This window comes from Varroa destructor, unplaced genomic scaffold, assembly GCF_002443255.2.
Source record: "Varroa destructor unplaced genomic scaffold, Vdes_3.0 BEIS01000002.1, whole genome shotgun sequence".
In the NCBI taxonomy this organism is placed as follows: Eukaryota; Metazoa; Arthropoda; class Arachnida; order Mesostigmata; family Varroidae; genus Varroa; species Varroa destructor.
Genome location: NW_019211455.1, coordinates 59965190 through 59979601, shown reverse-complemented (window position 1 = coordinate 59979601; position 14412 = coordinate 59965190). Strand labels below are relative to the sequence as shown.

General features: G+C 37.9%; 2 protein-coding genes across 13 annotated transcripts in view; both read right to left on the bottom strand.

Moving 5' to 3' along the window:
* Positions 1-2297: 2297 nt before the first annotated feature.
* Positions 2298-5074, bottom strand: Cog8 (conserved oligomeric Golgi complex subunit 8). 4 transcript variants are annotated; one of them, XM_022794143.2, is made up of 3 exons: positions 4904-5074; positions 4463-4656; positions 2298-4138 (listed from the first exon to the last, which is right to left on the bottom strand). In XM_022794143.2, the coding sequence occupies exons 2-3, from the start codon at positions 4597-4599 to the stop codon at positions 2515-2517; spliced, it is 1761 nt and encodes a 586-aa protein (XP_022649878.1). In that variant the 5' UTR covers positions 4600-4656; positions 4904-5074; the 3' UTR covers positions 2298-2514. The 4 variants fall into 4 exon arrangements, with proteins under 4 accessions (XP_022649878.1, XP_022649879.1, XP_022649880.1 ...); XM_022794144.2 differs by having other exon boundaries at positions 4937-5067; XM_022794145.2 differs by having other exon boundaries at positions 4774-4906.
* Positions 5075-7510: 2436 nt separating this feature from the next.
* Positions 7511-14412, bottom strand: part of LOC111244820 (uncharacterized) — a 49044-nt gene continuing 42142 nt past the window's right edge. For all 9 annotated transcript variants that reach the window (XM_022792269.2, XM_022792270.2, XM_022792271.2 and 6 more), the window contains 4 exons: positions 14020-14256; positions 13647-13863; positions 13046-13429; positions 7511-12127 (listed from right to left, as the gene is read on the bottom strand). In XM_022792269.2, coding sequence (XP_022648004.1) covers positions 10191-12127; positions 13046-13429; positions 13647-13863; positions 14020-14256 — 2775 coding nt within the window. In that variant the 3' untranslated portion in view covers positions 7511-10190. The remainder of the gene's footprint in view (positions 12128-13045; positions 13430-13646; positions 13864-14019; positions 14257-14412) is intronic.

Sequence of the window (14412 nt, the reverse complement as noted above, 5' to 3'; positions counted from 1 at the left end):
CTGTCAAAGAAGAAGCTAATACAAAATGATTTGATGCGTAGTACTAATTTAATACAGCAAGTAAAACTCCTATTTACTAAGATTGTTATAGAGTAAAATTACAAAACACAAGCCATTATAAATTCTTACGAATAATATATTTAGCACAAACGTAGAAGTTTGCTTGTCTGTACCCACTCATTTGTCGCGACGTATCTCGACGTAAAATTCTGTCCTAAAGAAAAACTTATTTTAACGTCCCCACATTTTTGCTTGAAATATTGCCTCTTCCTTGCATACAAAACGATGTAATCAATTGGGGGAGTGTATTGGAAGTGAAACTTAGCTTAGTGATAGCTTAGTTTTTCAGAAGTAGTTTCAAAGTATTTTTGTATGGATGAAATTACCTACCAACTCCTAGCTGTGATGTTTGTCAAAGCAAACAATTAGTATTAAGCACACTAAGTCAATTTTACAAAAAGGACGCCAGTTAATAAAGCATTGAGCAGAAGAAAATTTGATGAGGAAATAACGCATAGACATTATGCAAATTATTTGAGGGTGTTTTTTGAATATTCTCCTTTGCAGGCGTCAAAATAATCTAAGTCTCAGAATTTTTAACCAATGTTATGTATCTTTTTTATAAACAAGAGACTGGAATCATTATAGCATAGTTTTATATAGATACATAAGTTCGTTGGATGCGGCTGTGAGATTGAACGATTGGCTAAAAATAGGAAGATACAGAATACGTTAAAAATGTATATATGTTTTACACTATCATAGAAAATTTATCTTTCAACCTATGTATGTAAAACATATGTAAAAAAACTGCAGTGCAGTTTGCAAAATTAGTATATTTTCTGATCATACTGGATGTTCTAAATGCTAATCAGATTCAATATTCAGACCTGCGACCTTTAGCATCGTTATATTTTTAACTCCTATTCTACTTTGCAAAAAAGTATCCAATGACGAAGTGTTTAAGTTATTTTGCCTTATATGTAAAAATCGAGTACGCCCTGATCTTCCATTTTGAAAATTCCACATTGCCTGGTAAATCTCGAATATGTTTCGTAGATGTGTAATTGTTAACCCTGAATGTAAAACGGTTCCATATTCACCTTTGCGTTGCCACTGAACCACAGCAACATTCTCTGACTTTCAATACCACTTATCAACATATTTTTTCTTCAAAGCTTAAACGTGCCTCCATCATGTTGATGTCATTCTCTTTGCTAAAGCAAAAGGGTTTATGCCTCTTGATAGTTTAAGTGGGACACTCTATCGGGCTGCAACGGGATACTTGTTTTTCGAATCGTACTGTGATCGCCCTTTTTACATGGTTCTAACCTTGTGCGCAGGAAAAATTCTAAAAAGGAAAATTTTCAGGAGAAATTTCAAAATGTATACATTTTTTTCACGCACCCTGTACATTTTTTACCCGCTTATCGGAAATATCAGTTATGAAAATGATCCAGTTTTGCATCATGGTTTGTGTACTTTATTGTATACTAATTAAATACCAGATTCTTAGGCCACACACTTAGCTCGGTGTGGACGTATGTCAGCTTGAATGTTTCAGTAATATATTTTTCCTACCAACACGATCCGCAATATATGAAACCTAAGGCAGAGAAGAATCAACGCTGGCTAACTGAAGTTTTGCGAAGGTTGAGATTGTGTGTCCAAAAAATAATAGAGCGTAAAATGTTTATTGCTAAATTGCTAAATTGAAGTTTTATTGATAAAGATACTCCTGTTTTGAAACACATAATGAAGACCACGCGGTAGAATGGATTAAATCATCCATTTGGAAAAACATACTTCTGTAATAGTAGAAAAACGATAGTTAGAGAGTCACACTTAAGACGTATTCTCAAATCTCATGCTAAGATCTCACCTTATAATGAATGCTCATGACAAAGTTTATCATGGTTTTTATCACACTGTTTTATTCTATTTTCAAGACTAATTAATTTTAGACAGTAGGAGTCTCTTATGTGCTTGTTACAAATAAAAAATATTTATTTTTAAGTTTCGTTATTCCGCCATGTCTACTCTGCAAGTACGCAGTTAACTATGAGGAGAAATAATGTGTGGCTCTTGCGAAATGCTCTTATGAGTCCGATGTAAATGGACGGCCCGAAGCCAAAGTCAAAAAAAGTAATGTACACACCTTACGAACAAAAAACACGTGAGGGCGTTAAGGATTGCCGTTATCATCGCGGCTTAGCACATTTTTAATTTGTACAATGTAAGACCTCCCTGACTGCACACTAATTAAGAAATACAAAACAATAAGTACACCATTCACGCATTTTTTAGCATTGATATTTATTTCAAATACCCTTAATCTAAGCTACTATATTCCTAAATACGTAGATATAATAATGGAAGTGGTAAACCTGGGAGACTTCAAAACGTTACTTAGGTCGTATAAACATTCACTATAAATTTTTACCAATTGCAAAATTCAATGAAACACAGAAATTTTTATTGATCACCGCGCTCCTGCAGTGCTTCAGCGAGACTTTACTCGATATTGGCTTCACTACTTGCAGGTGCTCCCTTTTTGTCATATTTGGTAGTTTCTAAAATACAGCCGGAATTATTGTCTGTAAAAATATCTTCTTGGAACACAAATTCTGCAAGCGATCTTGTCACATCGGCTATATTGATTCGACAACCTATCAGTTCTTCGACTTGAGGTAGAGAACAGCCTATTAACCGGGCAGCCATCGCTGTAGGGAATAAAGCTTCAAAAGTTCGAGCAGCAAACGGCACTAAATCGGTTGCAAAAATCTCTGTTAGCCGCTGGAAGCCACGTTGTTGTGCATTCGTTAGTGATGATGATGAGGATGACAACGATGACGACGAGTTTTCTGACCATAAGCTATGCAGTCCACGAATTGTCTCTGCTATCTCAGTTAGTTGAGCGTTAATGGATGATACAGCATATGCAATGGCAGAGGCAAGTGGGCATACACGTAGCTCATTGAAAACAGACAGAAGTGCGTTGCAATACACGGTTAGGGGTGGTACAACAAGAATGCTTGCAGGTGCAGACGTTACGAATGAATCTACTGATGCCGGATTTAAATCAACTGTGTCCCGAACTGCTACAAGGTCTAAGTGTTGTATCATTTGAAGACATTGTGGATGTGCTTTGGCTAGGTATGCGTCGCAACGGGTTGTCAACGCATCTTGAAATATGGGAGTCAAAAGAGGGCGAAAGTCAGCACCTACACGACTGAACGAAAGGCCCGCGTACATGCATTGCGAGATCATAGCGTCTAAACGGCATTCAGGATCCGCGGCGAGGCTTTTACGTAGTTGCTGCAATAGTCCCTCAATCTTAGACACAAGCCAACCTTGAAACAAACATATGTCTTCTTCACCGCTATCGGCTTCTTCATCCTGACCAGCTGGAAATATTGCTTTGTATTGTGTAATCAGGTCAAATAAATGGACCCGATAGAGTTCAAGGAGACGACCAAGGCGTGAATACGCATCCTGCGATAAATCCTGCGAATCTGACCCGGCAGCCTCAGCTTGTATTAATAATGAATCAAACCACGCTCCACGTGTTTCCAAAAATCGCGCTTTAAGTTCATGCGCCGAGTGCATTTCCATACGCCGCAAATGGCCAATAAGACGCAGGCAAGCTGGTAGCTGTACTGGGCCTCGTAGTTGCGTGAGTAAATGACTTTGCATGAGAGCCTGCTGATGGCGCACCTCACGACCAATAGTCGCCACCAATGGGATATGACCGTGCCGTCTTTCTAGCCGCTTAACGTGAGCTGCTAGCTCAAGAGCCTCATCAAAGTTCCCATTTTTAACACACGTCTCCATTAGTTGCGGAATTTCCAGGATCTCCACTAGCCGCTTATGTCTACTTAGAGTCTGTGAAGTAAGCTTCCAACGTGCTGTGATGTCCTTACAAGTACTTGACAGCTGGTCGCACCCAGTAGCGCACATCGGAAGTTTTCGACGAAGTGACTCTAGCCTCTTTCCAACAGCTGCCATTTGTAATCTAATATCCCGTCCGCAATTTGCTGTCTGGACAAATGTTTTGTAATTATTGAAAGCCAACTCCTGGGTAGCATCCACTAGTGCTGTGTGTTCCTCGTGTAAACGTTGAGGCTCTTGAATGAGTCTGTAAATATCATACATTGACAAGGAGCGTCTTCTGTTAACAATATTGCTTCTCATTCCAATGTGTCATAAAAATGGCCACACTTTACGGAACCAAACCAGGTGAACTCTTGTTGTTAGCCTAGTTGTATAGCGCATTTTGTCCGCTTCAGGCTTTCAGCAAATCCAATAGAAACATGAAACGTAAACAGAGAAAACTAAATGTATATGAATATAAACATAGCATCATAAGATTATTGTGCGTCAAATGTAAATAATTAGTGCAAATATATTTGCCTTAAAAATAACTATTCAGACTCTAAAAATCAACACCATTTTAACTAACCTTTGAAGTCCCATTCCACTTAATTCATTCATGTAGTCTTCGGTATCCGGATCCCATAACTCGGCCAATCGCGGTTGATCAAGTACTGATAGTAATTCCAGATAGGAGCTAGGTTCGTCGCAGACAGAGGTATCCATCGTAACCACGATCTACAATAATCGCGATCTGATTCTACGATCAGCTGTTAACTTCAACTGTAAAGGCCAATAGGACAAAAAAAACTTCAATTTAATTGTTGCTTTGCTTTGTGTGTACAGTTATCTCATATTGTTTAGGATATACTGGCTCAGTTAGGTTATATTGCTAATCACATTTCGTTTGCTAACTATAGGTCACCAAAGACTTATAAAGTTTATCGCATATCCAGAACGTTGAATACATCGGCCATGGCTACAGAGTTGACTACATAAAAAATATAACGGTTGGTTTGAAATCATGTACATCAACGAAGTATATCTCCTAAACTTCGTTCACCAGCAATGTTCCACTTTTTTTTTTCTGTACATTGGACATATACAATGTGTGCACAGCTGATGAACAGCCCTGCAGACAGATGCGACTGGACCGGTAATGAGCCGAGATGCAGGAATATTCTAAGTGGTATCAGTGTCTCGATATGCGTCAAATATGTCTGCTATATCGGTATTATTATGACAACTAAAGATTTTCAAAGGAACATGCTATAACGACAAAAAAGTGCTGCGATTGTGCTTTTATTATTGCAGTACCTGGCAAATCAAATCTCGCCCGAGACTATGTCTCTTGGACGAAAGATCCGTCGACACGGTTTTCCGATACTAGTGTTTACATAAATGATAACTGCTTTTACTGTTTGGAAATCCCTTATTAGTACTCACAGACACATTTAATAGATGAGTTGAGTCAATAAGTTCATCTTATTTTTCTCTTTTTTCATTGTATTTAATGAGTAAGCACTTTTTAAGCCAAAAAACGTTATTTTAGATGAAACCACCAAACATCTAAAAAATATCTAAAAAATATGTATTTTTTACCTATCAAAAACAAGGTCTGTTTTTGAATTATAGTCTATTTAATAATTTATCACACCTATTGATTTATAATTCATAAATTTTATTAACACCGACGTCATTTATTAACCTTATAAACTTCCAACAGTGACCGTAGATTTTTGAATGATCATAGCTCTCTTCGGGCATTAATGAAATAATCTACCTTTTTCTAATATAAATTTTAAGCCTATAAATAATGTGTACCTAGTTTATGCGCTTTAATAGGAACGAAGTTATCATTATAAGGTATTACTGCATTACCTAAAAGCTAGTACTCGACTGTTCGCTGAATGCCGTGCCTGTTAAGAGTGTCGCTGCGTTAAAATAAAAGATGCACCAACTTAGTAGGAAGCGTTTGATTTGTAGGATACTTTGTGCTCAGATTTTTCAATTCAGGGCACACCGATGTCTGTTTTACATGCCGTTTCGAGATGAAATAAATTATTAACAAGACAGAAAAGTTTAACTTACTTTCTTTCTAAAAATAATTTGAACTCCTAGTGTAATAATAAACCTGTATGGATAAATGTTTATATTGACTAGCTTTAATGAAATCAACATTCAAAGCATTGTAGTTTACCCGTAGCAATTATTTTTATACGAAATCATCAGAATTGGTCAGTACCAGCAGGATTTCGAACTAAGCCACTTTGTATATTCCAGTAGCAATTAATTTAGTAGGTAAATATTACCTTTAAACTTGTTTCTTGAGTTAATCGTTTGGTGCAACGTCATTTAGGTAACTAATGCACACCTCTTTGAATACATTGACATGGTAACCATGGGCATGCAGCAGTCGCTGGTTCCCCGCCGGCAAATGCTTATTATGGTATAACCATGCCACTTCATAGGTCTGTTGGAAAAATACTCATTAAAACCAGCAAAACCCATTCAGGTCAGAGCCCTAGCGTCAAACAAGTCTTTGATGCTATATGGAAGAGGTGATTCTGTAAACTTGTACACAAAGTAAAAATAGCCGAAGGCGTTAAAAAAGTATATGCAGCATAGTAGCAGTTACACACATAAGTAATCATGGGGTTGGTCAGTACTAGCAGAATTTCGAGCTAAACCGCTCTGTATATCCCAGTAACGCCTAACTGAATGAAAAAATATCGTTCCAGATTTGTCCATTGAATTTTGTGCCTGGATCTTCAACTTCATGACGGTTTTTAATAACTCGATAATAACACGATCACGTAGGAACTATTTATTTTTGAGTCTAGCATTTCTGTATTTTTAATCGAAATGTTTTTGAAGAATGAAAATGTTTCTCTATCGGCTTCAAAAGCAAGTTCCAAAACCGAAACTATGAAATTTAGAAATGTACCGATGTGTTGGACCGAGGTTTGGCTGCATGTGCTAAGATGAATAGGTGTTTAGGTCAATCCCACCAAATGTTACAGCTCTTTTCTGAAGGGTAATATCTAAAAAATTGTTAGATATGTAAATAACCAAAACCAAAGTCCCCCAAAAATAATTCGGCAGGATATTTTGTTTCCGTATTCTCATTTAGCCTCGAAGTATATAGAGGCATAACTAATTTCAAATAAAATTGCAGAACGAATCTGGTTTTTGCAAAAATGTATGTTTCTGTTTATTACTGTTAGTAGTAGTAACTTATTCTTATATGCATATTGTACATTGGGCTCCATGTGGTAGACAATTTAGTACAATACTTGTACGGAATTTGTGTTCATTTGCAATGATTTACAGTAAGTAGATAATACGATAGTACATTTATTTTTAATCACCAACACAAACTTGGAACCCAATATGAACAGTGTAATATATATATATATATATAGGATATAAAAAGCTTCGTAAGCTTTGTAAATATCGGCAGTTATGGTTTTGCGTTCATTTCCAGGAAATTAAATATGCGACAAAAGTATTATTTTTTTCTTTTATAGAGTAACCTTTATGATCTCTGATTTCCTATTACGGGTGCAACTATTGACTCTGTAACTGATTTTAGATTCACTCAGATTTCTTTAATAAATGAATACCCTTCTAAATGTATACGGTGCAGGTACGAGAATTTATTTACAATCAGCAGCCATTAGTCATGATATAGTTATATATAATAATACATATATCATTATAATTATCATCATTAGTAATTACGCTTTGTTTAAATAATCAGAACAATGTACACATACACTGATATAATGGTACGCAACGACATAGTATGCACTCCCAGTGCAAATCGAGTCTTCGTTCGACTGTTCAGTGTTTTCTTTCCTTAACCAAATATCTCTTTGCATTGTCATTATTACTAATGCTAATATTGGTAATTGTTATAATATAATGTATGATCTATTAATTCCACCTCGCATATTTTAGCCTCTTACATGCTTACTTAACTTGAAACGCTTCCATTATATTAGATAAGTGCATATTATATTTGTTTCCATACACTGAAATACGCTGTGTATAATGTTAATACTTTTTTCAATGGTGGTCTGTTTTTTCGCCCTGTTCTGTTGTTTGTTCCTAGCGTGTCATGCTTTTAGCTTTCAAAGTTTATTCTGTCTCATATGTGTTTTTAATTCGCAAATAAATTAATGCGGTGTGGTTCTAATAGGTTCATCAACATGCTCCAATGCTACAACACGCACCTTTTTTGCACCTATACTTGAAATACTCATATATATATAATTTGTTTTTCATTGTGAAGACAAATCTATAGTATTCTAAGCATGTAGCGTACAAATACACATTGTATTTTCAATAATATTAAAGATGATTCGGTCCTTCAATTTTGCAATATTCGCTTACCTTCTACTGCAAATAATTGCTTTTAATAATAATGTTTGAATATGTGTATGTGTATTATAATTTTAGCGAGCAGGTATTGCGTCGTTTAAATACTAAATCAGTTTCTTAGGATTAATTTTGCCTAATTTCTAGTGTTAACGTGCCACAAAGTTGGCAAAGTCTAGTTAGGTTAAAATTAAAAAATATATTCACAAAAACCATCACGGCTCTTTTTCTTGCTCATGTCGTTACCAAACTCATCATAATTAAATGTCATTAATTAAGGACGATGATATCGATTATTTGTTCCCTACATTGTTTTTCACTTCAATCGTAACGCACTTCACTTCATTGTTTCACATTTTTCGGTTCCACTATATGTTCATTATCTCTTTCTACCAGATCGAGTTTAGCGTTCACTGAGATCCTACTCGTTGTTTCGGTATGAAACGGCTTGCACAGATTAGTGTCTTTTAGTTTCTGGCGTCGATTCTTTTTTCACGTTCACAGACATCGTGTCTTAAACTGTCCCGAGTGCTCTTGTTCATTTGTAGAGCTCTAATGTCCAGATCTATTTCAAGGCGCCTCTTGGTCTAGCATTTGCTAAAACATGTTGCGAATCTACGATACGTCAGTTCTCTATCTTCTTCCTTATATTTATCCGCATGTTACGTCAAGGTTCATAATATTACTTCTATTAAGTATTACAAATTTTCTCGTAGTCACCCACCTGCTGCAACTCGTTCGTTACGGTTTACAAATGTCGGTCCATACAAATCATTATCTTCAGCATCATGAATACTCTCTTAACTAGGATAATTATCTTTTGTCGTTGAATTCATCGACTACGAAAGAATTAACGATTGTTATTTATTACTGTTATCATTATTACTATTATTCACAGTTCAGTGTATCAGGTATTCACGCTGCCTTCCTTTCCAGCAAAGGTTTTTCACTATAATACACACAAGAAGGCGTAAAAAAACGAGAAACGCAAAACTTCCAACTCTTTTTGTTTTTCCATTTATTTAAGCTAGTACACTAACAAGGAATTAATCTAGAAATGATTGATACCTTTAACAAACATGCGCTGATCTCCGAAGTTCCACATTGATAGTGTTTTCGTATCAAGGTCGCTTAAGTAGAGCCCCAAGACCTCATTGAATGCAGGGATATGTTTCTATTAGTGTCAATTGCCCGAAGGATCAACCAATGTATTTTGCATGATATGTTTAAGCTTGCTGATTACGAAGGAGCACAACCTTAATAGCATTCAAAGATACTCCAAAACCTCTGACATCAAGCCACCGGCATAGGGCTCAACTTCACTAATCGTTGAGATTTTCTCCTTCAATTAACAGGTTTGCTTTTATCCCACCAAACGATATTACAATCACCGCATGTATATATCGAACACTGTGATTTTGTAAATTTGATGGACGAAACACAAACACATGTCTATATCTACTTAGGTAACGTTCATATTTGAGTCACATTCATGTTGGCTGTTTCGCTCATAATAATTATTTTCCAATCGTGATATCGCGCTGATTCGCTTACATGGAGCAAGGGCTCAGCTTTTAACAGTTCTGATAGTTACAATGCTCCGTTACAATTAATATGTATACGTCGACACTCAGTACTCGGTTGCTGTTATGCCACCCGTATCGTATACTTCTTTTGTTCAACCATATTAATAATCATCTCCTAACTCTAGTATTCACGTCTACCCAGAATTATGTTCTTTAATCATTAAAGAATGCTGTTTTCTTTTGGAAATTACCTCTTTGTAATGCAGTTGCCCCTGCCTTGCTTCAAAAAAATTCCCTATGATTTTTACTACTCGCACGTACTACGTTTTGCAATGTTGCTGTGAATGATTTCAAAAGGTCCAACATTTGTATTGATAATGTAGAACCTATTTCTTGGTCAAACCTGCTTTACTTGCTCTTGTTGCTCTGATTATTTCGATCAGTTGCCTGTACCGCTAGTTTCTTCTTGCCATGTGGCGTGCTGCCGCTTGGAGAGGGTGCTTTGGGATCGTGACGAGGTATCATTATTGCGTTGAGAGGCGAGGAAACATTCCCAGATGCCAAAAGACTAGCACCGGATACAGCGCTACTGTGAGCCTTTACTACAACGCTTGTTGTGGTCGCAACTGGCGCCGGCTTGATTAGAGCCGAGGTATGCAGCACACCCATAAGCCGGTCCCGATATTCATGCGCTCTTTGGGCTTCGGTTAATATCTCAGTCTTTTTTATGACTGTCGCTACTTTGCTATGTGGTCCATCTTCCTGATGGCCGGGTGACGGCGTTATCTTGCGTTTTTCCGCGATCACTGAAGTACTATTCTTCGTAGCGATGGACACAAACTGACCCTTCGGTTGTTGTTGTTGTTGCTGTTGTTGACGTTGTGCTGAAGCAAGTGCTTTTCCAAATTTAGTGTTGGCCTTAGACGGCTTTGGTGGAGGCGGCGGTGGTTCGACCTCGGGTTGCTCACCTTCGGAGCTCTCCTCTTCACTCGACGAGCCTTTTCGATTGAGAAAGCTAGTAGGTGCCGGTGTTGGGGCAGGTACCACCCTAGGCGGCTCATATCGCACTGGATTCGTAAATATCGCTTGCTCAATGCTTCGTTTCAGAGCTTGTTCTTGATCACTTAAGTGAAGCGTATCTTTAAGTCGAGCTTCAATTATCTTGCCTACAGCGACCGTTTTCTCTTTTGCCTTCACGGTGGCCGTCGCCTGTCCACCCTGTCCTCGTGCCGCAGATGATTCGTTCTCTGCGTTGTTCTGACCACTTAATATTCTGTTACTATTTCCCTGCCCACTTTGGCTGACCTGATTTCTGTTCGTTTCACTACCGCTGCTATTGTTGCTGCTGCTGTTATTATTTGTCGTTGTAGTTGCAGTGTTCGTTGTAGCGTTTGTGCCATTCGAATTACTTATTGTGTTGTTCGATCCAGTTACTGACTTGCTGCTATGGGAAGTATTTGAGCAAGGGTGTGGTGCACCTTGTCGAGCCATAAGTACTACTCGTCCCTCGTCAAGAATTTCTCTTAAAAGGTCAGATGCCACCTCTTCATTTTCAATGAGTACACCAGTCATTTTATCACCTACGAGATCTTCGCAAGCCACTTTTTCCATAGGAGCCCGGCAATTCTCGATGGTGACTTCCGCGTGAGCTATGACATCGGAGCTGTCTCTGTCGTCAGTTTGTAAGATATCAGCTGTCTCATGTTCTTCGCGAAGCGTCTGGCTTGCATTAACTGATCGAACACATCCTTCTGGCCGGTTGGCGAAACCGCCGCGTCCATTAATAACAATTACATTCCCTTTTACCGAACGAACCGCTCGACTTTTCGCAGCCATGTGGAGCGGCGGTCCGGTAAAAACAGGTTTTTGATCAAAATGGTTTATGACAGTATGCGGTTCTTCCTCGGCTTCGTGGGTCATATCATGTTCATCAACGCCGTTCAGAGTTTCACAGCTTCCTTCACTGCTTCCTTCCCAATCGCTATCATTTCCCCCTAATAGGCTAAGTTCTGGATGGTTTTCGTGGTCTACGAGGAATGACTTGTTAGAGCTGACATGAGTCGTTGGCGCAACGGCTGTCAAGGCGTAATCCGCTATGGATGGGCTTTTGAAAAGTTCAGTTGATGCTGTTTCATTTGATTGAAACTCAAAGGCGTCTTGTTTTTCTCTCTCGAAGGGCAAAGTAGATAGTTGATTAACTTCGTCAGTTTTTAATATCGAATCATAGCCTTCAAGGACGCTCCCAGTCCCCATGTGTGTCGCTCGATAACATCGCAAGTCAGAGCTTGGCACACGTTGATAACTAATCTGAGCAGCTCCATCTAGTAAGAACCCTTCGTCCCAGTCTGCAAAACAAAAATATCAGCAAAACAAAGATCAAAAAGATACAGGAATCACATTTTTCTAAGTAACTCAATAGTATTGTTTTCAGGTAATTTTCTGCAACTATCAATAAAAATGTGATATACCACTATAATATTCAGAGCCCCGGAGTTGGTTTTTCCCCGTATCAGCCCCACGTATTCCCAGTAGGAAGACTACTGTGCTAAAGAAGGTAGAAGCAAATACTTTCTTGATGCCGTACAACACATCAATAAAACAATTATTTAAACTGAATATTGATCTTGAAGATGAACTCGCAATCGTCTATACATTACAGCTGTATTTCACGTTACAGTCAGTTAATTTTTACTGAGCACAAACATGTGTTCAGTTTTATCATATCATAAAAAAATCCTGATAACTGCTCAGGTTGATCAAAAACGCCATAAGATTTTAGTGGTAACGCCGCAGTTGTGCGGTTATCGATCGCTCATAGGACTGGCGCGATATTGCTAAAAATAGTTTAAACTAAGATGCTTATGGCATTTTTGTCGCTGAAATTTAGGTCACTTAGCTTGCATATCAAATTAGTCAGTATAGAGGAAACAGCTTGTTCAGGCAGTTCCTTTGTGCAAAAATTCAACTTATGCGGCGAACGTACGACGGAACCTGAACTTCTATGGCTTGAATATTTTTAACGAACCATTCACACTTTGTGTTTTTAAAATAAATCCCCAATTATTAAAAAATGCTACCAAAATTAGCATAATTTCCGTATCATGTATTATCCAATATGAGGATTGTAGAAGTTGAAAAAGTTATTCTTGTGTAGTCATTAAAAATAGGAATACGTTTGAAGAGTTTATGGGTTGCGCTCCAAGCAATAAGCACATCTAATACAAGAAATAAAGCAGCAAATCTTTTTTACCTAGTAAAATTACCTGTCGTCTTTTTGGCCGCATTATAGCCGATTCTTGTAAAACGTATACTTTTCTCGTTAGTCAGAGTTCTGTCTTCAGCCATTTCACAAACTGCGCCATTACAATAGTCCCTTCTGTTTGAGAAGTCAGTACGATAAACATCAAGCAGCTCTTTCTGCCACGCGGGATAATCGAACTGGCGCCCATTTCGTCGCACGTACCCAATCACCGACTTGACGGCATCTCTCGTGAGTGCACCCGAATCTGCGCCGCCCGCTAACGTCTGAAATATTTCTCCTGAAGATTTTGCACTGTTGCAAGCCATTTGTGCCACCCGTAAAGCCAAACGACGAGATAAGTTGAGTCTATCTCCATCTTCCTTGTGACCATAATGTGTTACGCAGACTGTACAAAACAAGTTTATAGCATCAAAAGCAGCGACAACAACAACTCGCTTAAATTTTGGTTCCAAACCGAAGTACGCAGTACTAGTACAGCAAATCAAAATATGTATATGGTAAGCTATAAAAGGTAAGATGTATGTAAATATTTTATATTTACTAACGCACACCTTTCTTTTCTAACCAAACATATCAGGACCAATAATATTTATGATACTTACCATTGGCCTGGACAGCTTCAGTTCTACCTGATCCAGACTTGATGACAACCATACGAGCGGTACAACGTGATCGTGGTTCTTGAGTCTGACCTTTTCGATTTTGGGCAGTTGCTTTAGTCCAGGAGCCACATGTTGCATTTTCCCCTCGGTAACGTCCAGAACGTGAACACTCGAACACCAATTCGTTGCAACGTTTTCGATGTAGCACAAATGTACACTGCGCAATAATAAGAAAGCAAGGCAAGCTTTCAGTGCACAAAGAGTATACCCCAAAATTACTCATGTATTATTGCATACTTCTATTTGACATCTACATATTTGTATATAAAACAAGCCTTATTTTCTGTCTGAAATTTTTAATCTGAATAATTACCCGATATTTGCTTTCCATGAGAAGTTTAAAAGCGATGAATTTGTCTAAGTTTTGGAATACATATATGTTTTCTTCTGGTCTAGTGGAGTGCGTTCGAATAAGATGTTTAATGAACTCGGCACGGTTAGTTGTTGCTAGGTGAGTTCCAGCCATCGAACAATCGATACACGTAAAATAAGACCTCCGCGCAGATGATTTCGGGCTCGGCCGTGAATGGGACAAAAAGGAATCATCATCCTAGAAATCACAGTTTTTTTTTCATGACAAGTGTTCGTTTGGTAAAGAAAAGGTAAACCGTGACGCAGCTCTAGCATATAAAATATGTGGGTATAATAATAGTGTTAGCGTCATTAGTTATTTTGTAAAACCGCTTTGATTGCACTTACATTTTTG

Excerpts from the sequence above, each read along its gene's own strand:
- Cog8 (XM_022794143.2), bottom strand. The coding sequence starts at position 4,599 with ATGGATACCTCTGTCTGCGACGAACCTAGCTCCTATCTGGAATTACTA. Across the intron at positions 4,139-4,462 it reads AGTGGAATGGGACTTCAAAG|ACTCATTCAAGAGCCTCAAC; the intron begins GTTAGTTAAAAT and ends TGATATTTACAG.